Source organism: Triturus cristatus, chromosome 7 (genome assembly GCF_964204655.1).
Source record: "Triturus cristatus chromosome 7, aTriCri1.1, whole genome shotgun sequence".
In the NCBI taxonomy this organism is placed as follows: domain Eukaryota; kingdom Metazoa; phylum Chordata; class Amphibia; order Caudata; family Salamandridae; genus Triturus; species Triturus cristatus.
In genome coordinates this window covers 1,228,877,514-1,228,903,863 of record NC_140590.1, presented here as the reverse complement: position 1 = coordinate 1,228,903,863, position 26,350 = coordinate 1,228,877,514, and the positions used below count along the sequence as shown (strand labels likewise).

The 26,350-nt window shown below is 43.6% G+C and overlaps 1 protein-coding gene and 1 long non-coding RNA gene across 2 annotated transcripts in view; one reads left to right on the top strand and one right to left on the bottom strand.

Moving 5' to 3' along the window:
• The window catches only part of RNF112 (ring finger protein 112), a 231,936-nt gene that overhangs the window by 10,803 nt on the left and 194,783 nt on the right, over positions 1 to 26,350 (bottom strand). The window contains exon 13 of the mRNA XM_085618642.1: positions 19,549 to 19,623. Within this exon, the coding sequence (XP_085474768.1) occupies positions 19,549 to 19,623 (75 nt within the window). The remainder of the gene's footprint in view (positions 1 to 19,548; positions 19,624 to 26,350) is intronic.
• LOC146811671 (uncharacterized) overlaps positions 378 to 26,350 on the top strand; it is a 143,302-nt gene continuing 117,329 nt past the window's right edge. Inside the window, exons 1-2 of the long non-coding RNA XR_014966770.1 lie at positions 378 to 512; positions 17,041 to 17,124. This is a non-coding gene — a long non-coding RNA (uncharacterized LOC146811671). The remainder of the gene's footprint in view (positions 513 to 17,040; positions 17,125 to 26,350) is intronic.

The window sequence follows — 26,350 nt, the reverse complement described above, 5'->3', positions numbered from 1 at the left end:
CCTGTATGTTCTTGTTTCTTAATGGGGACATCATTTAAAGGTGTCACCAAAGTGGGGCGTGCTTTTTAGCCTTTTGTTTAGAAATTTGGGATGCCGATCGACAGTTTGGCTTCATTTGGAAAGCTGCTCGTTGGTTTTGGGCTTCATTTTAAGGGGCATTGGGCTTGTTATACAAGTTAACTCGGACGGACTATGCTGGAGGAAGAGCAGCGCTGCGCATGCTGCTTGCATGCCTGTATGTTATTGTTTCTTAATGGGGGCATCATTTAAAGCAGGCACCAAAGTGTGGCGTTTGTGTTACATCACTACAGATGGAAGTAGCATCCCTTAAAACGATCGCTGCCCAGAGATTTTTCTTCCCCTTCTGTCATGGTGATCATTTTCAACCCCAGTCTTTACTTCTGAACAGATCTCACACAAAGCACCCCTCGGTTTTACTACAATATGTCAAAGCCTATCAGGTTTAAAAAAGGACAAAAAGATAATAGCGGAGTACGAGACACAAGTTAAAGGTAAATTGCATGCGAGTGTCTGTTGTTTCCGAGCTTGTCCCTTTAATCCAAAGATGCTTGCTGTGGGCGCACCGCTGAAATAATATCTCTCATTGCCTTTTCTACATATGCTGATCAAAGCTAGGCTTCTGGGCATGCAGCTATGTGGGTGGATGAGGTTACCATGCACGAGCTGCATATCGCACTCTTTCAGCTGCTGAGGTTTTATGTCTCAGTTAGGCGAAACAGAGGTGGGTTTGTTCACTATATTAATTTACTTCAGGAAAAAACCTATAGATTTCATCTGCATGGGCAACAGTGAGATGAAGGCCAGTATGAACGAACTGGCAGCAGCTCTGATGCTATATTGTTGTTAAATCCTGCGTACGGTTTCCATGCCTAATTATGCAGAGCACAGTTGAACTCGCATTAATTAAGGTGCAAACTTGTTTTCAGGGTGACAGGAGCTACCACTTAAAGGTTTCTAATTTCTCCGCCCAGCTCTTTATATAAAAAATCTCTATAATGTGAATACTAAATTGAGTGCAACTTGCCCTCAATGTTAACAAAATGCAACATCCTACTAGGAGGTTTGCTCAGCCACCCTGAAAGTGCTTTGTTTGGCTGTAGCTTGCTTATTGTTTTTTTCTACTAGGAGTGGTTCGGGGACATATATTTGATAGGTTACGTGTTGCAAGGGTGGGGATTGCCACGTGAAGTCATGTCCATTGCTGGTTCATATATAAAATAGCAGGAATATGATGGGGCTGTCTCCAGATGTCTTCTCATGATATTTAAACTCACCAAAATATCGATTGAGTGGAGTCACGGCTCAGAAAGCGCACACAGTATCTGCTTTGTTCCAAATGCTTCTTGTTGAGTTTTAAAGTTCATCCCAGAGGCTTTGAAGCACCCCAAGTGTAATCTGACCAAGGTGTGCATTCTTCATGTGCACAGTGTTTAGTCTCCACTTTATAACCTACGATGGATAGCCTGTGCATTGTTGTTTCGCTGTTTGAGAGTGGCCATCAGAACCAGGTCTCATTGACAATCATTGTGTGCTCTTGTGCATGTTCTTCTAAGAGGAATTCGCTCGATATTCTCTTCACATGAGGTGCAGTTGTCATAATAGAATGCCGTTTAGCTTTAGAAAAGCAACACTTAAAATTTCACTGTCATTCAATATGTGTATATACTTAGTCACATGACCTTTGGGAGCGATGTCTAGCCCAGACAATAGGTTCAAAAATGGCATTCTCTTGAAAGAATATATATATTTACATCCCATGCCTTGTACCAGTACTTGCTAAGATGCAGGATGCATTAATATACTATCAATAAAATAGCATAGTTTAATTGGGATTTTTCAATGGATTGCTTCCTCTCATGTAGTGTCATTAGATCTAATGTTTTGTTGAGTTCCAAATTGCAGCAGTCTTTTTTTGCTTTTTGTGTTGTAACTATAAAATCGCTGTCTGAACTTGCGGCGACCAGGGAATCTTAAGTGTCTAAGATCAGCACTGTATGAATTTCATATTAAAGGCCAAGGCAGTGTTTTTGAAACTTAGTCTCAGGAAAAGGCTGACATTATTACTCACTTCAGGCTCCCTGGGGCAATGAACCTTTCCACTGCAGATGAGAAATGAGCTCATCCCCACAGCTAGTCTGGGAGCAAATCTCACATATAACATTATGGACCTGGCTGAAATGGAGACAGATGGCACCAACAACCAGGGTCTAGTTTTGCTCCCAAATATTTTAATGTGCAGCCTGGTGAGCTGGCACAGTTACATTAGAGTGTGGCTGTCAAGTGTACATCACTGAATCATTTTAGTGTGCCTCGTTAGCACCTTTTAAATTCAACTCTGTTTTTTATTTTTAGTTTGGTTTTTGTCGCTTCGTTCTTTCTATTACGCTTTACTCGTGTATCTGTAAACTCATAGTAGGTGGTTGATGATGGACTATACACCTACTGTACAACCCTGATAATATCCACAGAATATATACATCCCTGCCCAGCCATTGTTTTTTCCCGATTCTACTACCAAATCTTCCACAGGCATACTTAAAGGTCTAGTATTCAGTGTTTTATTTTGTACGTGGTATAAGGTCAAATACTTGAATACATGTGTTTAAAGTTTTGAATGGAGAAGACTATAAACAACTCAAAAGGAAGGGTAAACACCCAGGCCTAGAGCTAATGACAACTTGGACTGGGTAGTCGTGCTTCTTTGACTACCAGCCTTGCTTCGCGTAAACTAGGACTATAAATACAAAGTGCATGTTTATGCACCACTTTCAGTTTTTCAAAACATAAATAAAAAGCATGGTCCTTTACAATGGGAATATCTCAAACTCTCTCAAATGCGAGACCCATTGCATTGCAAATGCTTGTTTATATATTGGAGCCTATGGCCCATTACTCACCACTGCCTTATCCCTCTTTGAAGTTTTGGCCTATTTAGTACTTTTCCATCATTTGGGACTATTATCCTATCGAGCCCGGCTTGGGATTGTGGCAGCTGTATTATACTCCTTGGCCCCGATCTGGAATTTGGCATCTTTTATCGTATCTTCAATGATATCTCTGCGCTGCTATTTGAGCGCCTGTCTTGTGTTCCAGGCATGTCCTACTATCATTGTTTTCTTGGTTCATGCACCCTGAGAAAGGTGAGACCCACATGGAGGGGTCTAATACCGAAACGCGCATCGGCGCTGGAGTTCTTTTGGACACTTCATGTTCACTGAGAATTACCACTGATCCCTCAAATATGAACACTATTGATCTTTGATTATTTATTGTACTATATTTTCTTAATATATTGTTAATTGTATTTATTGTTTATGACACTGAATTTTCCATATACAAAAAAAAGATTCCTTCACGGTTTTGTGGGGGATATGGTCATTTGTATCCACCAATGATTCATCGATCGCTTGATTCCTGATATTTTCAGGACGTATGAGTATGTGTGGGTATGATTATGGCTGTTTGAAGGTTTGTGTGTGTTGTGGGATGTGCTTGGTTTTTTACTATGTTTTTATTCATTGTAAAATTTAATTAATCAATAATAACATTCTGATATGTTTTGATACTCAATTGTTGTTGTATCTTATCTCAGAAGGCCAGAGTTTCAGGTAATGATTTATACAGGTAGAGAACTTTCTGTCTTAGTGTGCTGCTGTTTTCCCCTGTTTTCTCTACCTATATTCGTTTCAGGGGCCCCCTCCTGTGTGAGTGGATGTAGAGCTGTAGAGTCATATGCTTGTGCATAGATCGCCTTCTAGTGTTGGGTCCGGATGTTTGCACTTTTTTTTTTTTAAGAAGTCTTTCCAGTCATGAGGTAGGTGACTTCTCCCTTAGATGATAGTGCGCATGGACATCGACTCCATTGTTAGATTGTTTTCACGCAGAGGGTGATAATGGAGCTAGTAAGAGTAGTTAGAAGGAGATGTCCATGAATGTATGTATCTAAGTAAGATGTAACTGCAACAGGTATAGGTACCTGGGGAGGCAGGTGGGCGCATATGACTCTACAGCTCTACATGCCAAGAACAGATGCATACTGGTAAGTAGCATTTTCCGTTCAAGGCATATGAGCTGTAGATCATATGCTTGTACATAGGCTATACATCAGTTATCTCCCAAAGTGGTGGTTAACCTGTAGCTGTTGCATTAGTCTGAAACAGTGTACGTAAAACTGCCTGGCCTACTCTAGCTTATTGTGCTGCTAACACATCCACTGACTAGTGTTTTGTGAATGTGTGAGGGGTAGACCATGTTGCAGCTTTGCATATATCGGCTATGAGTATATTCCCTAGGAATGCCATAGAAGCCCCCAGTTTACGCGTAGAGTGTGGGACATCGTGTGGTGCATAGGCTTCTAAATCATCATCATCATCATCATCATCATCCCCTGTATCGTTTGGGTCAGGTGATGGTGGTGTAGGGGAATGTGCAGGTGAAAGAAAAGGGTCTTCAGAAATGTAAAGAGAAGAAGAGTCAATAGCCACATTTTTCTTTTTTAAAGGAATGTGGTAACCCTCTGATAAGCACATTTTCCTATTTTCCGGAAGTTTGGCATCAATGTGACCAGTTTCCAGGTAGATTGCTATTTCTTTCTGTTTCGAATCCGGTGGATTTTCAGTCCAAGGCTCTTTAGTCGCTGGACTGTCTTTAGACGTCGGTTTCGGCATTGAAAGTTTTGGCTCCGAAATTTTCGGTGCGAAGATTTAAGCTTTCCGCAGCGGCGGAACGGAGACCAAAAGGTGTTTAGATTTCAACGCCGAAGGTTTCGGGTTGACACCGGCATGGCAATGGGTCAAGCCCGAGCCGGAAAGCTGTTGTCTGTGGTTCGGCGCCGAGCCTGAAGGTGGGGTGCTCGAAACTTTTTCTCGGTGCCGACCTTGGCCCAAAGGCAGAGGAGGGACCGGACCCTTTTTCTTGTAAAGGAGATGATAGGGGAACAAAGGCTCTTTACTGACAGGCCGTTGTGACGGGGTGAGGTCTTCGACATTGGAGTCAGCTTTGGATACGGAGACGTGCTCCTCCTCCATCTCGGCTTCATTCATCTTGATCGGACTCTTCTGCGAGGAGGTACATTTCGTGAGGTCGAGCCCGATGATCACGGAGGGTTTTCCTTGACTGAAACGACTGGCACGCGTCGCTGTCTTTCTCGTCGTGTTCCGGGGATAGGCAAAGGTTGCACACTTCGTGCAAGTCGGTGTGCGGGAACTTAGCGTGACAACCTGGACATGACTTGAATGGAGTCCGTTCCATCAGCTGCGACCAATCCTGGTGCGAGTATGTCCAGCGGCCTTCTCCGAATGTCCGATCAAAGATTTTAGAGAGCAAAACGATACGCGGAGAGTAGAAAACGTGAACGATAAACAATACCGTCGAGGGTAGTGGATTGTGTGTCGAAGGGGGCCCGAAGGAATGGTGCCGAACCGGAGCGCAATGATTCACATCCGAACCCGATGGCGGAAAAAAACAATCTAACAATGAAGTCGATGTCCATGCGTACTACCACCTAAGGGAGGAGTTACCTACCTCGTGACTGGAAAGACTTCTTCGAAGAAAAACAAAGTGCAAACATCTGGACCCAACACTAGATGGCACAAGCATATGATCATAACGCAAAAAATCCTCGGGTCTCTACCAAGAGGAGTTTTTTGTGAGACATTAGTCCGTTATCTTTCAGCTTCTTGCGTGCCTAAACAGACCCGAGGATTTTTTGTGTTATTATTGTATTGGAATAGGGGATATCTTCCTTGCAGGTCTTTAAACTTCCTCCCTTGGACCCTCTCTTCCCTTCTTTTTGTTACAAGCATATGATCTACAGCTCATATGCCTCAAACACTATGTTCCACCTTTTTTGCACGTTATTGACTCCCTTTTGTGTGCCTTTGAGCTCCAAAGAGCATAAGGGGCTCTTAACTGGGCTTATTGTCCGCTGTCCGCACCAGTCAGGCCATTTCGATCCGCTCAGTGCTCTGGACAGACCCAGTACTTGTTCCCTCCCTGGCCCCATGACCTAAGCCAGAATGCTTAACACAGACGCAGGCTCCATTGACTCTGGATGATGAAGGCCAACCCATAATGTGGTCCGACATGAAGACAGTGCTGCCCTGAACGAGACCATGTGCTCCTTTGTCTCAACTACAACCCCTACTAACCTTCTGATTCGGCCACAATCTCTCTACCTTTTAGTTGGGCTTTCGGTATAGATCTAGACAATGGGGACTACGATGTTGGGGACGAGATTACCCAACCATACTTTGAGGATAACTGGTATGAAGATTTCCAGGATGCCAGTGGTCTGTATACCTCCCCAGACACTAGTCTAATTTCTCCACCAGGACCTGCCACTCTAGACAGTGCCTTCTTTCCTGTGGTTATGCAAAGGGCAGCGGAGGTCCGTAATCTCCACCTTCCCACTCAGAAGGTCAAAACATATGTCCTGACAAATGTGTTGCAACCTGGCCAGATGAGTTCTAAGCCTCTTTTACCATTTAATAAGGTCCTTACAGATATGCTCCTAGGGACCCGGGCCAAGCTTTGTTAAGGCGCACACATGCATCGCCAGATGTCATCCCCCGTTCCATGCCATCTTTTCCGGCCAAGTACATCATCTTCTGCAGACTGGATATGACTTACTGCCTCCATGTAGGGCTATTGGTACTAGGGTGGTCATCTGCAGACACACTTGGTTGAAGCCCACTGGCTTATTGGGAAACTTTCAGGCCAGCCTTATTAATGTGCTATTTGATATTCCCGAATTGTTTGATGATAAAGTGGATTTAGCATTGGAGCACTTCAAGGATAGCAGGTCCTCACAAGTTTTTTAGTCCTTTCTGCCCCTGCCGCTAAATGTTTTGACTCTTTTGTGGCTTTATAGGAGCCCCAAATACAGCAAAGCAGCCCCAACAGGTCCATCAGTCTCCACAACCTTTTCATGGCAGCAGTGCACCTCGAATTGGACAACAGGGACTGCAGGCAGCCCAGTCTTCTACAGTGCGAGCTGCCACCCCTTCCAACCCTCTTTAGCAAACCCTTGGGAACCCACAGTCACCCTGTCAACAGAAGGATACAATACTTTCTGTCATTTGGTGGGAGCTAACTTTGGACAAGTGGTTTCTACAATTGCAGGGTTACTCTTTATCATTCCTCAACACTCCGCTACATCTTCCACAAACTTCGGAACGGCTGATGGAGGACCATTTGTCTCTCTTGCAACAGAAAATGCAAGCTCTTTGGCCAAAAGAACCAAAGAGAGGGTTCCGGTGCCAGAAGTTAAGTTGTGGCTGTTATTTACACTACTCCCTGGTGCCGAAATGGAAAGGGCCCTCAGTCCCATATTACACCTTCGACCTCTCAAAGCCTTTCTGGAAAAAAGTGAACGTCTTATCGGCCTGTGACCTGGGAGACTGGATGGTAGCACTGGACCTACAGGACACTTATGTTACCAAACACCCTGCAGGCCTTCAACATTATCTGCAGTTCTTTGATGGCCATAAGTAATTTCAGTTTTCTGTGCTCCCTTTGGGCCTTACTAGTGCTCGTTGTGTATTCCCGAAAGTGATGGTGATGATTGCAGCACATCTTTGGAGGTCAGGGTTCCAGTCTTCCTCTAACTCGACCCAGGCAGTTGCCCACCTCCAGACTATGGCAAGCATCTTAGCATTGTTGGGGCTCAATATTAACATGCCAAAGTCACACCAGACTCCTTTGCAGAAGTTCCATTTCATATGAGCCATTCTGGACACACTGTAGTTTAAAGCCTATACCCAGGTGCAGAGAGACAAGGGCATTTAGGCTATGATCTCAATGTTTCAACGTCAGTCCTTGATCTCAGTGAGCATGACTGAGGCTGCTGGAATTGATTACCTTGTGCATTCTGCTGGTCAAGCACACTAACTGGCATATACAGGCTCTGCAATGCGGTCTTCACGTTCTGGTTCCGATTTTGGAGGAGACTGCAAAAGATTTGGAATGGTGGCTGAGGGACTATGATTGGGTCAGCTGTAGACCTCTCTCCTTACCCCACCTGGAGCTCACAGAGGTATCTCTTTGGGGTTGAGGAGGCCATCTGGGAAATGTGGAGACCAGAGCTGTGTGGTGTCCTGTGGAGGCATGGCTCTATATCAGCCTTCTGGAGCTGAGAGTCATCTACTTGGCATTGAAAGTCTTATCGCCCTCCATCAAAGGGAAGCTGGTGCAGGCGCTCATGGACAATGCCACCACCATGTGGTACTGCAACAAGTCGGGATGGGGTCATAGGCCCTGTGCCGGGGGGCTTTGCATCTCTGGATGTGGCTGGACTGCCAAGGAATTGGAACAGGGTCAAGACTAATTTGCATATGGCTGTGTCCAAACTGAGGTGGTGGCATAGTGTGCAAAATAATGATGGACTGGGATGTGGACTGAGTAATTACCAGTGGCTGAGATAAATTCAAGCATTCCACTCATCACTTTTTTGTACACTTGGAAATGGAGGCTATCTTGTCAGGGTTGGACTGGCCTACAGGGAAGTCAGGCAATGCCCGCAAGATGGGTCTGGCAGGTGAGTTTGGGACGGGGTTTGTGGCTTTTTGTGGGTCTGTTTTATAGTCTGCTTAGTTATTTTTTAATGTTGACTTCCCAGGTAATAAAACAAACATTGCCTGCAGCAAACTCAAATCCATGCAGCATTCAAAGCCTTGCAAAACACTTATACATTGCGTCATTACAAATTTAAAACTTCTACAATTTGCAAAAATAAGGCACTTATTTAACTATTTAATTCACTAATGGGCAGGCCACAAGTCGAGGGGACATGCGGGTACACAGCATCTACCCACTCTTTTCACAGGGTGGACGTCATCTACCCTGCCAGGAAGTTGTGCCCAACAGAAATATGCTGAACTCGTCCCGGTGTAATTTTCAGACACCGGGACACTTTCAGCAGCGCCTGCACACTCTCTGCTTTCATTCTGGGTAGCAATGTTTAGGCAGCAAGCGGGCTTATCAGATTCGAGCTGGGCCCATAACAATGGCCAAAGTTAAGCGCCCATCAGGCCTCCTTTTCTTGGAGTATCCCGGCTGGGAGCTATCGGAAGCCTCACACCTGGATGCAATGGACGGGAAACAAAGGCACACAGCTTGCTAGCACTTCACAGGTACTTCAGAAAGGCATTGTTTTGACTTTGTTCAGTCCCTGTATATAAGACATGTGCACGTACTGTAGGAATGTCAGATGTCTTGATCTGTCCCAGTATTTACATGAATAACAATTTAAATACCACTATTTTGATGTATTTCTTTTATAGTGCTGCTCACCCCAATGAAGGGTGTCAGAGCTAGTTATATCACACATACACATTATATATTGACAATAAATCATGTGTGTGTAAATCTATGTGTGGGATGTTACACAGGACAATGAGGGTTACAAGGTGTAGGAGACACATGTCCTTCATAGCTCACTATGCAATATTAGAAGGATTGCAATTTATGAACTGTAAGTAACAAAATGATCTCTGTGTTAAAAAAAAGTAACCTACTTACCTATTTACACAGTGACATCCGCCGCAAAACTCTAATGAGAGGGGAGGGGGATGAGGGCTGTGCTGACAGATATAATACATTTTTTAAGTACCTGTCCTGTCGCTGACACGTTGGGGCACCTCTTCACTCCTGATGACGCAGTCCCTGGGACACCAGCACCGGCTCCCCATCCAATCCAGATGCTGCTCTCATAGCCTGGAAGCAGCACCAGTATTGGTCTGAGCAGCCGTGTTTGCTGCGCAGACAGTGCCTTAGTGCCTGTGGCTTTTCTCCAACCCGACAGTGCAACATGCAACACAGCCGGGGTGGAGAAACCTAAGTGCGCAGGTCTGTTAGGCAGGCTTAAGATGGCCAGCCAAACCGACATGTGCACTTTAAAGTATGCACTTCCCCCTCCTCCCTGCCATGCCCGGCCCCTCCCCAACCAAGACTCCCTGGCTCATTGAGTCATCGGGGGAAAAAAACCATGATAATAATGTTATATTATCATTTTATTTTCCACTGACTGACTCAGTGGGGCGATGCTCATCCACCATTACGGAGGAGCCACCTCTGCATTTACATAAAGTAAAAATCTGCAATCTGTGTGTTTTCCAGTAGACAAATTAACTCTCTATGCAACTTTGATTCAAAACTGGGACTAGACAAAACACAGATCTCTCCAGCAAATACGTTAACCTCCAGAGTTATCTTACCATTATTATTATTCCCCGAGATTTAGTTGGCACACAAAGATCTCTGCAGCAGGTGCCTTAACCCCACTAAGATATTTTAAAATGCAGAATTTGCAACCAATTAAGCGGAACAGATTTATTGCCTTGTTCTTCCTTGTTGCTAATTTCTTTGTGGCAGGGTTTTAAAAAATTAATGTATATGTGGATGCCCATATTATATGTTGGGGGTTGCGCCTTTTTCTTGGCATAATAACAATGCAAAATCTAATTTGTTAAACATTGTAATGTGTGCCAATGTGCTCACGATAGACCTGCTAAACATATGTATGAGGTCTGATGGCAGTGATCCGTCCAAACTCCTGTTTTTCTCATAAATTGTAACACTAAAACAACCCTGGATGCTGCAACCCTGCGTACCCCAGTAAAAGCCGCAGTTCCCTTCATTGTTTCCTCCCCATGGCCTGTGAAATCAGGCAGAGTCTAGTCCAGTCACAACAGTGAGTTCAGAAAGACAACACTGTAAGATCATCTGGCTCGACTCAAGAGTCTGGGAAGAGGCGGAGGGCTGGCGTGGACGTCTTCCGCTTATGCATGGAGTGAGCCAAGGACAACAGAGAGATAAGAATGGATTGCCCTAAGGGACGGCAGACTTCCCCTCCTATCACTTTATAAACATTGTTCATTTTTGCCCGCACATTTTTTTCCCCTCAACGCTTCAGAATGGCGGAGTCCAAAAATGTCCCACTTTCAAGTGTTATCATTGATGTGGTTTTGTAATTGGGGGTTCTCTGGTGTCGGTTGCATGTTGCAGCGGTGGTGGGGTCTACCGTGATTTGTTTTGGCCAGGGTGGGACGGCAGCGATTTAATCCCCCCAGCCATGCCAATTTTCCACCCCCCCCCACACCAACTCCCACCTCACACACAGACGCATGTAGCTGTGTTCTAAATGACTCTTTATTCTGTTTTGGAGCATGAACGTGCAAGTGTGCCCAGGATTCCAGAACCGTAATGTAATATCAGTAATTGTCCTATATTTTGCTTATCATCTTGTAGGTAAAGCCTATTTCCTGTTATTCTTAGGAATTAACTATTTATTAATTTATAAGGGGAGGAGGTGTGTTGCGTTCTAAATGACTCTTTATTCTGTGTTGGAGCGTGAACGTGCACGTGTGTTCAGGATTCCAGAACCGGTCCTCGAAGGTTCTCAGTTGAGATTGGGAAGGAACCTGGACACACCAGCGGTATGGGGCTTGGTCTGTAATGCGGGAAATAAAGCTTACTTCAAGGAACTTACCGCTTCCAGGGCTTTTTTTTTTTAATGGAACAAGTGCCACCTATTGTTGCAAGCGTCTGCTAGGCAGAGTTGGTGGGAGACAATTTTACTCTTAATGGAGAGTGTCTGCTCACCCTTGTCCTTCCTACTGCCTCCCATATAAGTTTTACTTTTATATACTAATAGTTTGTTTTAAGGAAGCATTTATTTATGTTTCGCCGGAGCTTGTATGCGGTACTTTACCCTCTCATTTTGCTCTCTAAATTGCTTCCCATTGATTTTTATTTGAAGCCAGCATCAGGGCAATCATTTAGAAAGTCATACATTCACTAATGGATGAGGAGCTTACATGTGGAGGGGAAGCCAAGTAGGAACTTACTCTATGATGGGTCTAGTTGAAGCTCATGAAGGGACATAAAAATCTTAAACGGATTCAGATATTGTTCAGTGCTCTGAGTTTTGCAGGCCTCAGAGCACTGACTAACAGTCTGCCCAAAAAGAAGCATGCATGTTGCATCCTTGTTTGTAAAGAGGGGCAAGGTAAGAAAACCAGTTATATCTCCACAGAGATCAGAGCAAGTGACGGTGCCTGCAGTGAGGGAATGGGTTATGCTCCAGTAGAGAAGATGCCTTCTAATTTTAAGGTACAGTTCATATTAATCAGCATCTTGGAACATTTGTGGTACTACTGTCCACTGCCACAGGATCAGAAAGTGCTGCTCTTAGTTTATTCTGGGGCAATCTATGAAAAGATGCTCTGCTGCTGAAATTCTCCAGTTAGGCTGAACATGCGTCCACGTCATCCACATTGGTTAGTAAACAAGCATCCTATTTGGCTGAAAAATAGTGTGCGAGGTGTGCAAGACAGCTGGAGCTACTGTAATCAAGTGTAATTTTAATGATTTTGGAGGCGCTTGGGAAGGCGCATTTTAGGGGCCCTTTTACCTAACAAATTTGAATTTTATTTCCCGTTTTCTGCTAATTCAAGAAAGTATGATGGCAAACAATACTAAAATATATATCTAAGGGAGTCACACAAAAACAGCTGAAAAGTGTCTTGCCTAGGACCACAAAAATCCTTAACATGGCACTAGGAGTCAGAGGTAGATATGGAGATTTAGATAAGTAGAACAGATAGAAGTCATATAGAGAGAAAGCTTTATTTTCAAGGGGGACTTTGTTAGGTGGGGAGCCTGGGCAATTGCCCACTTGGCCCAGGCCTTAAAACGTCTCTGCTGAATGTTAAGAGTTAAAGTCAACAGAGGAGCTGAGAAAATCTTGTGTCAGATTGTCTGACAATTACTCATGGATTACCTATTTACCAGTGGAGTTGCCTTGGAAGCCTCCCATTGCTACACAGGTAGAGAATCTGATAAGGCATGCCTTGAGTTCAAAGTGAATAGCGCCGAGTATGAGGCCTGAAAAAGATTAGATGCAGCCCATGCCATAGCATTACCCAGATCAATTTTACGATTCTATTAGTTTTATGGAAAACTGAAGGACCTCGAAATAGGATTGGGTTAGACAGGGCACGTAGGCCAGTAGAGGGAGCCGACGTTTGGATATGAGTGTGGGTGATTCTCTTATCCATCCTAATAACCTCAAATGTAAGACTGAGCATTAAAATTCAGGTCTTATTGAATGTAAAATCCTAAGGCACCGTTTTTAAGGCAAATAGCCAACAGGGCTGGCAGGCCCTATAGGTGAACCCTGTTTTGCACCAATCATTTTTCAACTTATTTTCTCAAAAGTGAATTTTGTCGTCCTCCATAGGGAAAAAGAAACAGGAGTGTGGTGTGTTGACAAGCTTTTCCACTTAACCTAGTTTTTAGAGGCACGCTGCTGTGCGAATTAGGGTGGAATAACATGGCTATTATTTGCACATCTCCTCGTGTGACACAGAATATTTACATTTGCATTCGTTGATTATGCACCACGAATGCCAGAAAACTCTAGCTTCATGGTGCTAAACTGACAACATCATCAGGGATAAGAAGAATGAGAGCGTAACTGTGGATGCAAGAGGCATTCAGCACAGTTCTGTAATCATGCTGCATAAGTAAGGGGGAAATGGATGAAGGCGAGGGTAAAATATGCTGGTTACAGGTCGTTTGGAGATAAAGTAGCTGCTGTCCATAACAAGCATTTTCAGCCAGGGAAAGAATAATGAAACCTGATAGAAGGTCGCTAGATATCCGGAGCGATGATGTTCATCAAGTGAGATTTCAGCTTTGTATTATGACGTAATTGACAGCGATTCAGGGGTTCTTTGGAATCGATCCATGTGACCCAACGTAAACTAACCGCCTCGCTGGTTGCCATATTAAAAAATAACCCCTGAATCGCTGTGAATTACGTCATAATACATCAAATAAAAAAATTAGGACACTAATAAAACACTTTCTTGAAAAATAGCATTTACTGGGGAATTTTGCGGAATTTTAAAGAGGGGTAAACATCCTTTGTAAAACCATAATTAAACGTAGAAAAGAAAGGTTTGATACCAAGTTGGCCGCCATGAACGTATTTAGATGTGACGGCGTCGGGCATTAGCATAAAAAGGAAAGGCCCCATCAAACGATCTGCATGAACAGAACCAGAATCCCGGCAAGCCGGAACGCTGACAAAAGTAAAAGGTAATGTTATAATCAAAAAGAGAGAGGAGAACTAGAGAGGCTAATCCGTTTCCCCAGTTTATGTGTTAGTAATCAATGAGAACTAGCTCTGGTTTAAATTGTTTGTATGTCTGCGGGTGGAAAAAAAACCATTAGGTTTTTTATGAAGGCCCTCACCCACCAACCTAGTTGGTGGCATGCTTCATCATTAGGCCCCACCCGAGGTACCGAGTGTACCTCAGGTGTGCTTCGACGCCAGATTACTGCGGAGCGTTTTTTTTTGGTTCGTGAGGGTGCTGTGATTGTGCTCTGAGTGAGGTTGAAAAGACTGTCCTGGGTGTCCCAAAGACTGTTTTAATGGTGGGCCTCAAACAGTCGATAAAAACAAAGGCTGTGGGACGTGCACGGTAGGCTTATGGCCTCCGACGTCCTGTGCGGTCAACTAGTTTCAGCCAGTTCACTTAAGCAGAACAGAACAAAATAGAAGAGTCTCATTAGGACTTGAAAATGATGAGACACCTGTGTGGCCAGTGAACTATGTGTATAAGTAAGTTATGGCACAACGTAATCAGGGTGGTGAAGGAAGTGTTCACCCGTCAGTAGTAATACTGTACTTACTCGGGGTAGTCGTAATACCCCTGAGTAAACAGGACCTGGGGAACCTGTCTGGTCCATTGTTAAAAAGATGTTCTTGTGGTAAGAGAAACAAATCCTATGCTCTGGATACTATAGGACAAGCACAGGGAGCGACAAATCCTCCCGACGAGGGGCAGCGCAACGGAGTGACTATCAGTGTATTAACGGGTTCTCTTCAACGCTATCTTGCATGTTTAGACAATTCTGTTGTACTATTAAAAACAGACTAGTATGTCTCCCAGTGTATTTTCAAAAGTTGTCATTTATTTAACTGATGGAATCCACAAATTAATTTTATTACAATATTTTACATGGAATATTGTTAGCTCAATTATTCAGTTACTGCTTTCATTTAGTAAGATGTTTAAAATGATTTTGTTATGGGTTATTCCTAATCCCAGATGTTTATTTAAAGAACAGCAGTGGAAGCAGACAAGCACCCGATCCACCACACATCTATCTGTCATGATCTTATAATGATTAAGGGCTTGGACCACATGACCTAATTTCAATGATCAATGGGTACTATGAAGAGTGTGATCAAAGCCAGAAAGGAAAGCTGTTGTGTACGACGTTATAGGGCCATGAAAGCAGAGGATCTTTCTTTGATGGTATTTCAGTTTCAAGAGTGAGGAACTTAATACTGACACAGAGTTAATTCAAATGTATCTGTGAGTTGATGGATAATTAGCATACTTAGTGCTAGTGGGCACTATATGGTTTCATTGATAGAGGCCACCAATCAGAATGGCCACTGCATTATGTGATTAGTAATTGTGGGGCAATGTTTGTGTTTCCTAGACCATCATAGAGGTAGTTTTATAGTTCTGTTTGCAAGTACAGCAGCCTGTTCGGTTGGAGCTGGTTTTGTCAGCAGTTGGTGTGAACTTTTAGCTTGCTCACTAGTTTGCCATGTACAGGTCTATTTATTTTTTATACGGCCTTTCACATATGAAAGAACAGAGTGTGTCTAACCCTGCCTTTTCGTCTACAGGAGCTTTCACTTCAGCACCTCTACTAGTCACCGGTAGCATTTGCATCACATGTCCGCCTACCTTTTCACATTTGTTCGATTGACAGATACATACACACCAATCTCACATTTATCAATCTAAGCCTCTTCCAGCCAGTGCTGTGTGTTTCATGGGCAGGGATCCAGAAACATCCTGGCAATGAAAGACATTCAAGGCCAAGTTCACCAAGTGCAAAGCAAGCTCCAAAGATACATCCCATTTGGATCATTCAAGTCTCATGACATTCATTCTCTGTAAAGCATGATCTGTTTAGGCGCTGCCTCCGCCTCCGGGAGCTGCTTTTTGGGGGGGAGGGGGGATCACTGGTACCTGTTATCGAAAGCTCCCTTCACATCTATTGCGTTTCCTTTCTCCACTAACCAGAGTTGACACGTGCCACCTGCACCCAACCCAAAGTACAGCCCATCTGACCTACGTTTAGGCCACGAGACGGTCGAAAAGTTGTCTCTGCCTTAAGTGCACCCAACGCTAGGGTGTCTCTCACCTGTCATGCCATCTAAGCCTGCCGTTCCCACTTAGGTTGTGTGCAGGGCACCACCTCCTCTACCTTTCTCAGATCTGTGCTAGGCCCTGGGTGATCGTGTTCCTTCTGGCCTGAGAACCATATTAAGTGCTACCGTTTGTGGATGCAAGGGTGCTGTATCCAACAGGTACTTTGCTTTTTTTCAATTGACAATCACCCAGTTTTCCATCTTTATGTCTGTTTCTTCAATTGAGGATTCAAGGGACTGTCATTTAACATGTATGTCTCTGCAAAAAATGTCCCCACATTTTTAAAAGCAAAGCTGGGCTAGGAGTATACAAGGATTCATCGGTTCCTTATTCCTGGAGCTCCGATGATGACATCTCTAATACTTTTTAATGTGAGGGATGAAGTAAGGCCCTAGTACTGAACAATGTACTTTGGCATTTAGGGTGAGCGTTTGTTACAGACCTTTATTATTCTGGCTCGAAGTAGAAATGCTATTTTTGTGTCCCAATTAGGGGGTATTCATATATGGGCGGGATTCAGCCATTCGGCCAAAGCTGCCCCATCTTTTTAATGTTTCAGAAAGGTTAAGTATCATCTGATTATTGGAAAAAGAAATATCTAGAGCTCTAACCACTAAGGGAGGAGATATAAGCATTGAAGAGAAGATAAAATAGAACCCTGGAAGAATACTGCAGGAGGGCTTTCAAAGGGCTGAAAGTCTACTGCTATTGATAAGAGTTCTGTTGATCAGAGATGATTTGACACAAAAGATTAATCAGCCATTTGGCCCTGTAGGATTTAGCTGTGGATGCCGAGGTCAAAGGTTTGACACTGCAGAAAGGCTGCGGGCGACAAGAATCGTTTCCAGAGGCGCGATGGGTGAGTACCTCATGAAGAACCATGAATGATGAACGTTCAGTCCTTCCTGGGCCAAGGTGAAGTTGTGGAAGAGGATGTGGTTCTTTAATTGTTATTGCTGGGCAGCTGCATTTTTGGTGCACTTTGCAGAGGGAAAGAGGTTTGGGTTGAAGTTGCTCATTTGCAGTATAACAGGATTTGCAGGATACGTCTGAGGACTATGGCTACTAGGGCTTGATTAAGACATGGTTGGTATGATGCAGAACACCAGGACATTATTAAGGGGTGCACAAATGTAGAGGGCAAGGTCTTTCATTACAGCATTTACAAGCTGGGTGCAAACACCGACTGAGTGTGGGATCTTTTGCAACCAACGCACTGGGCTAACGGAGGATAGCCAGATGTACAGCTGCCACCACCTAGTCTTGGAAGGTGTGCCAATCGGAAAATAACTATGAACTCACCTTGCACCTCTTTCTATTGACAGGCCAGACATGTTACAGCCTCTATCTACTTTCTCTTCTCCCAAATATGGAAGGTGTGCTGAACTAGCTAAGACTGTATGGTTCTTACTGGAAAATCAGGGATTCTAGAAAAGGAAGCTCAGGCTAGATTGTTATTACCACTCTAGGGATGTCTTTCACTTGAAGCCATTTTGACTATGGCTTTGGCACAAAAAGAGGTTCCTGTCTTTGTCTAAGAGAAATGGAGCCCTGGACCCTTCAGTTTCCCAGTTTTGGATTGAATACACTTTCTCTGAGGTAAATATTCTGCCTGGGGTTTTAGGATATAGCTGCACTTCTAGTGAAAATAGATCTAAACAGCTTACCTGCTGAATGAGGGTTGCTTAAGACTTCTAAACGCATTAAACTCAGACCTCTCTCTCTGGCAAACATTTGCTACATTTTGATACAATTAGGAGATCTATTTTCATAGACATACGTTTTCTGCAGCCTGTTTGCACCTTGATTGTTTAGCATACTTTCTGAAACCGAGGTAAGTTTAGTTTACTTTATTTGCACGGAATATTTAAGTTAAGTATGTTAAATGTATTTGCATATTTGATGAACATAGCACCATGGGATTTTCAAGTATTCCTACATGGGCTTCATGAGGACATGTTGTGTGAAAAGTATTGTAAATAACAATAGTGTCTATCAAGTGTTTTTCTTTCTTTTTTTTGGACAATAGGTAAGTGCCAGTTGTGCACACAATCACACAGGAGAGAAAGGCGGATCAGAGGCTGTCAGAGAAGCTCAATAGCGGTCACAAATATTCCTCATGGCAGAAAATAATAGAACATATTTCTGAGGGTGGAGGAAAGCACCAAGTTGTTCACTTTACCTCTGGGTGTAACAAAGCATTGCAAACCTCTATTTTGTTTTTAATTCACACCCAGTGTGAAAGTTACACTAGACGGATCATCGTCAGTATTGGTGCTCATCACGTGCCCGGGATCACTCAGTGCTAAGATTTCTCTTATGCGTTGTGTAAACAGAGGAGGGGACACCGTGTAAATAGACTACTCATACATAATGCATTAGTAAAAGAAGAGGGCCTTTTTCCAAACAGAATATTAATTCCTTAGGGTTTCCAGGGATAAGGAGACACAAAATCCAACACTTGGTACTGAAGGAAGCAAATGGCAAGCCCCATAGACTGTCAGAGAAGGTAATTTAAGATAAGAACCTGGTTTACGGATGCTTGTGCTTTGTGTAGCCTCTTTCTTAGTGAACTGAACATTTTATTTTGCACAAATTAAATCTATTTTCCTAAAAGGCAGGTTTTAAAATCTGCAAACTAGTCTCTCAGTCTAGCATCTCTGCCATGCATATTTCAATGCGAAAGAAACTATTGATGGACGGAATGCTAGACAATGCAAACATTCACCCCAGTCACAAGGATCTAGGTTTAATCCATCAATCATTTGCTCACCACACCACCCCAGTTTGGACCCAGCCATATGCAGATAAGTCAATTGTTTCTTTTGCATATGTCACCCTAAGTGGGAGGGGTATGCCCAGGCGTGGGTCCCGTGCTCACTTCACCACTGGATTCAAGCTAGCCTGGCTGATAAAGGGTAATGCCCTGAAACCGGTCCTAGGATGCTTGTTTGCGGTCCAGGGAGGTCCTGGCTTGGCAGTTCGGGCTGGACTGTTCCCACAAGGAACAGGGTCAAGGCTGATTTGCATATGGCTGGGTCAAAACTGGGGTGGTGTGGTGAGCAAAAGAATGATGGATTTAACCCAGATCCTTGTGATTGGAGGTGAATGTTTGCATTGTTCAGCATTCCGTCCATCAATTGTTTCTTTTGCATGTATATTTCAATAGCATGATTTTCATGCACAACACCAGTGTCCATGCCTACTTCAGTAGAGTTCACTGATTCCCATACACTTTTATTTCCTGGTGCCAGATACAAGGTTTGCCACAATGTGTACTTACCTGTTCCTCGATGAAGCTTGTATACTCATTCTTCATGCCGTCGTTGGCTCGGAAGTTTCGTAGCGATATGGCCATCTGTGCAAGGGAAATGGATAAGGATAAACTACTGCCACAAGCAGTTCCAAACAATTTATAAACATTCCCAGACCTGAACGGTAATCGGTGTCCGGAAGACACACACCCACATAAATTTAAATGTTGGCACACAAGTGTTCGATCTATAACACACAGTCACATTTGAGTTGTCCAAAGCGTAAGACATCTTCAGCGCACATCCAAGCAAATTATGTGCAAGGGGAGAGCACTGTGTGCTTCTAGGCTGAGACGTTTCTATAAAATCAAGGGTTGGAAGTGCGCAAAAGGGAAGATTGTAGCTCTCGGCTCTACACAGTGCAGAGGCTGTGCACCTGCTAGAGCACATTATATCTTCAGGAAAAGCCTTAGGGCGCTGCCGGGTCATGGGAGCTCGGCCTGTGAGGAAGGAGCAGGAGCCATAGATCCAGTGTGCACACGTGGGCGTTGGGTGCAAAATAACATGGAGATTCCAGTGTGCACATGACCACTCAAGGATTATGCAATGATTGAGGTCGCAAACTAGTGATGTCATTAACAGGCATCAATGTAAGTCGTACCGGCATTCTGGCCAGTGAACTGCCAATGAGATTGCTAAGATTCTTCAAACATGACATGCTTGGAACACCTGATGGTATGATGGGTGGCATGCCAGGGCAGCGTTCCATGGCCGGAGGCGTAGATAAGAGGGGTGGAACAAAGAAAGATCATGGACAATGCCACAGAAGAAGGGGGAGGGTCAGCATGAGCAGTAGGAAGCTGGGGTTTGGACATCAGAGAAGGACAATGATCTGAGCGCCAGGACTCATGATGCTTTGTGCTTACTGGAACATTTGTCAGGAGATTGAAAGTACCTAATTCTGCTCATTCATGTCAGGGGAAGGTTGTGTGTGAGATCGTGCATAGGCGGATGCTGTGCTACACGTTCTGTGCTATTACCAACATTTCTTGATGTAGTCAGAATAATATTGTTCATTACTGATTACTTAAATGGAATTGTTAGCGAAACCCTGCATCCTTCATTCCACAGATAACACAGCTTACTCTTCAAATGGCAGCAGGATTGGCAACAGAAATGAGCTATATTCGCCCACCATTATGTTTTCTGTCCCTTTCTAGGGATAACGTTCTTGGCTTGGAGCTCAAGTTACCTTAAAAGTAAAGCCTGGAAAGGTAGGACACTGTAAAGGAGGAGAATAACAGCGATAATGACAGGAAGTAAAAGAGGTCCTAAAGGAGAGGGTAAGAGAGGGGGTTAGAGAAGAAGTACTCTAGAAGAGTGGAGAGATATCCAGAGGACATACAAAGAGCTGCCACAGAACAGAAAAATACATCTAAAAAAGACAGGAAAGAGCTAGAGAACTGTGGTAAATAATTTAATTACCGGGACTTAATTTGATACAGAAACATAATAAAATAGCTCAGTAAATAAGAGGCAGAATCCGTGGTATTAGAGGTTAAGAACGGGCTTTATTCCAATGGACGATTTCGAAATCGTGGACTCCAAGTTCCATCACCACGGAGGCTCAGGAAGTGAAGTACATACATTATTGATAATTATTCACTTTTATACAATAGGCATTACAGTGAAGTAAATGCGAGAGGCGTAACAATTGATAGTGTAGATAAGACATACATACGTAGCAAAAGTAGGTGGAACTGGGAGTAACAAAAAACGTCATTGGTTGTGATGTCACATATGGGTGGACCTATGAAATAATTTCGCAATGTCAGCAGAAATACTTGGCAGAGATGCGCACACAGCAGCATGACGTGTGATTGACGTGCAACTAGGGGGTGAAGGGGACTTGACATTTAACTCTACATGTGGCGACAGATGTCTGGAGGGTCAAGTCAACCTAATCCCAAATCATATCTAACATCCTATGTTTAAAGAACTATGTTATCCAGAAGAGAGGTCTCTTAGAGTAGAATCTTATTCTATACTGACTATACTGACTGTTAGTGCGTGTACAAGCGTCTAAGTGTCTACACTAGATGCGAGGGCAGGAATCTTCCATAGTAACAGGGCTATGAATTACTTGCACGAAGACAGAGAAGCCGGGCCTTTGCTCGGTAGCTGGCAGAATGTTTACTTAAACTACTAGACAGGAATGCATTGGGCAGGAATCGGAGCAGATAATTTCGAAGGTGAAATACAGTTCTTGGCAGGCAGCAAGCTGATGTCAGGCTTCGTGAGCCGCGCAGGGAATGAGACAAAGTTCATGGTCACAGATGCAGGCTCGGACTGGAGCTTCAGAGACAGAAAGCAAGAAAAGCTTGATGACAGAATCAGGGCCTACTCGTCTGAACTGTAAAATGGCATAAGTGAATCATATAAAGGCGGTGGCCTTTCGTACTTAGGAATGGAATATCCGGCCCATGCATGGCGGATCTGAAAGAGGACATGTTAACGGTGGACGCACATGTATTTGCGTCTTCATAACTGGAACTGGAGGGAACATACATGTACTTGTAACATGTACATAGAACCGTTGGGGTCCAAGATAGGGGACATAACTGACCAGAAAAATCCATATTTCCACATTCCCTCCTTGTCCCCTACTTGCCCGTCAAGAGATATCAATCTTCATTAATCCATTGATCTGTTCATATAGCATCATTTGTTCTTCTTTCTTCTTCCGGGATCTTGAATGAAAATCTTGATGTGGAATGCACGATGTGGCACACAGACCACAAATCGCTGGTCCACATTGCAGGCATAAGCAGCAACTGAATAGTATGAGAAGGCCAATACCTAGGAAGGATAGAACTCTCCATCCCCAGGCTGATAACATGCTCCAAAACCAACCGGACCAAGTCCAGGTGCCTGGATTCTGGTGTATCTGGCTTACAATCTTATGAAGGCGTGTTATAGCTTTATATACAGATGGCGAATTTTCTGGTATGAATACGCAGCAGCTTGATCCGATGACCCTACAAGCTCCGCCCCTATCGGCCAGGATGACGTCAAGGACAAGACGATTTTGAAGCACAACAATCCGCATAGCAGACTGCTCTTCTGTTAAATTGCCTAAGGCGGAAATAGTTTCGTTCACTACTGCTTCAAGGGTTCTAGTCAATCTACGTATCAGCTTACTATTAGTAACGGTACCTATATAGGGAAAGAGACCTTTATTGAAATCTGTGTATTTTTCCCATGCTGTTTCAGTGTAGTTGACTATTGGGAGATCTCTCCTTTCTCTATTGTGTACTAAATGAGTATTTCTGTGATAATCAGGAGGAGCTAGGAAAACAGGTGGCAAAAGGAATCCAATGTAGCAGGTACCATCCCAATCTAGAGGCAAACGTACATATGCCGTCTGACCACATATAAAATAGGAATGGCGGGAAGCTCTAAATGTCGACTTGCCTTGATCACTGAATTCTATTACAGTGGTGCATCTACTATGGCCCATATGTATGGAACCATTCTTTCTCACACATAATTCACCTTTTACTGGAAATACTGACATGGCGGGCAAACTTGGATTAGCTTCGGATTCGACATTCAAGATCAGGAGATTAAGCGTAAAATTACCTAATCCATATACTTCATTTTCTAGATCAGTTCCTGTTCTTTTGGGAAGTCCCTCCTTGTTGGGGTGGCAGACCTTAAGTAAAACTAAGTTCAGATTTCCCCATACCCAGTTGTCTTGATAAACTGCAGAATTTGAATCTAAGGAATTAATTAAACTAAACCATGCTCCACAGGAGCCGCTGTGTGTGAACGGGTATGGAAAAAGAGGTAGAATTCCTTTATAGTTCTGATAGGGAGGGAGTCGGCCACATATCCAACAATTTGTAGCATTGCTAACCTGATGGGAATGATGTAACATACTAATAAAAGTGTTATTGCGCAGCGCAAATCTGTATGACAATTCATGCGGAGGTAATTCACTAAAAGAATGTTCAGCAGTAATATTATAAACATGTCTAGAAATAGGATAATATATGTGCAACAATATACTTGAAATAATTATAAAAAAACTTAAGAAAAACAAAATTAATAACGTCACTGTGCAATGACTACGCAGTGATTTACAGTACGCATGTCGTTTCAACATTTTTCGGGTTTTTCCTCTATTCAGATCTAAGGGATACATGTCGGAGACAAATTCAACCGCTTCACCTTGGAGAGGACTTAAACAATCAAATTTCCCGACTGATTAGATCTGAGTTTTAGTTTATAATGTCCGTGACTACTTGAGTCAACCAAAGGAAGTTTTGAGTCAATGGGTGAAGACACACGAGGTGTAGTTTTTATATCCGATGGTAGTCCATAAAATTTCTTGATATGACTTGAATGTACCCAGCCTTTTCTGCCTTCGATCTTCACGGCTGTCCTCGTCGTTAATAACACGAGCTGAGGCGACCTCCACCTAGGATCCAGCTGAGTCTTTCGATCAAAGTTCCTCACTAAAACGAGATCCCCCGGAATTACGTCATGGGGTTTCACTTCAGTGTTGTCAGGAAAAGCTGCAGCTACCTGTGAACGACAAGATTGTAGTGCAGACATCAAGGAAGCCAAATAATCTGTCAGCATATTACAGTCAATATCAGTTATTTTACGTGGTATAGGCGTCCCCCACATATTTGGTGGTCTGCCAAAGATCACCTCATACGGGGATAGCCCTGTTCGAGAGTGTGCTACCATTCTCATGTAAAAGAGTGCAACTGGTAATGCTACTACCCAGTCGACACCTTTCTCCCTGCATATTTTGGACTATCTGATTTTCAAAGTTTGATTATGTCGTTCCACGAGACCTGCTGCCTCGGGGTGTCGGACACAATGAAACTTCCACTGATATCCTAGCAAAAGTGAAACGTGTTTCATTAATTCGGATGAGAATGGCTGGCGGTTATCTGAGTAGACAGCACGTGGTAAACCGTACCGTGGGAAGAATTCTCGAACTAGCTGCTTGGCAGTGGTCGGGGCAGTGTAATCTGATACTGGGTACGCTTCGGTCCAACGGGAAAGAGCACAAACAACTACGAGAACATATTTGAATCCTCGACATCGTTCCATCTGGATATAATCCATCTGGAGGACTTCAAAAGGGTGATCAGGAGGCTGAAATCCACCCTGCTCTACGGGAATGCTTTTTCCTGGGTTGAACTGACAACAGATCATACAGGTACGAACTTTTTGTTTCGCTGCTGCTCGTAAATGTTTGTTGAACCAAATATGTTGAATGCTGTCTAGCATAGCTTTCTCTCCTAGATGCGCTGGACTATGGACAGTGTTAATAATGACTTGGACCATTGAATCAGGAAGGAACCACACAGACTTTTCCTTCATCAACCATCCTTGATCCGTTTGGATCCCTCCTAATTCAATCCATTTCTTTATTTCGTCTGGTGTAGCATGTGTCTGTATATCAATTACGTCGAGAGTAGGATCTTTAACCGTCATACAATGTGTTGGCGTCGGGACTATTGTCTTTGTCATGTCGGATGTTTGAGTTTGAGCAGTCTGTTTAGCTGTTCTGTCAGCTAAATCATTGCCTTGAGAAATGATATCAGTAACTTTCGTATGTGCTTTGCATTTCATAATCGATATTGCAATGGGTAAATGTATTGCATCTAATAAGGCATGAATGAGGGGTCCGTGCTGAATGTGGGCACCGTGAGAAGTTAAATAACCTCTCTCTCGCCACAGTACGCCGAAGTCATGTACAACTCCGAATGCATAACGTGAATCAGTGTATATGTTGACTTTTTTATTTGTGGCTTGAATACAGGCTTGTGTCAGAGCGACGAGCTCTGCTGCTTGAGCGGACAAGGTATTTATGCAATTTGTTTCAATAATTTCAGTGTCTGTTGTGACTGCGTAAGCGGCTACTAACTCTCCTGTACCTGTTCTCATACATGAACCATCTACATACAACGTTAGGTCTGGATCTGACAATGGGACATCTGTCAAGTCTTGTCTGGGTTTCGTCGTGATAGTGATAACTTCAATACAATCATGTGCAAGTGGGTCTGTTCCATTTACAGGTAACAGTGTGGCAGGATTCAATGTACTACAACGTCTGATTTCTATATGTGGCTGAAACAATGTTAGTTCATACCCTGTAAGTCGTGCTATAGTCAAGTGTTGTGTTTGCGTTCGATTCACAAGAACCTCTACTGCGTGTGGTACTTGAACTGTCAATGGATGTCCTAACACTATGGCATCGCTTTGTCTGATTGCTAAAGCTGTCGCTGCCACTGATTTCAGGCACGCAGGCAGAGCCTGAGCTACGGGATCTAATGTACTAGAAAAATAAGCACACGGTTTGTGTGATCCTGCTTGTTCCTGTGTGAGTACTGACAAGGCAGTACCTTCTCGTTCTGTAACAAAGAGTGTAAAATGTTTTCTGTAACATGGTGTTGCTAAAACAGGTGCTTGGCATAGAGCTTTCTTTAAGCTTTCAAAAGCTAGTGTGTGTTCCTGAGTCCAAGGGAGGACAGTCGATGTGGCTGCCTCCTGTGTTGTTAATTTAATGAGTGGTTTTGCTAGAAACGCATACTGAGGGATCCACTGCCTACAATATGAAGTGAGGCCTATGAAAGCCCGCACCTCCTTTTGTGTCTTGGGTATTGGCATATTTGCAATTAGCTGGATACGATCTGGTGTAAGCTGCCTTCCCTCCTTGGACAGCGAGTGACCAAGGTAAATAACTCGCTGGACACAGAATTGCAGCTTAGAAGGGGACACCTTGTGCCCCTTTTCGGCTAGAAATTG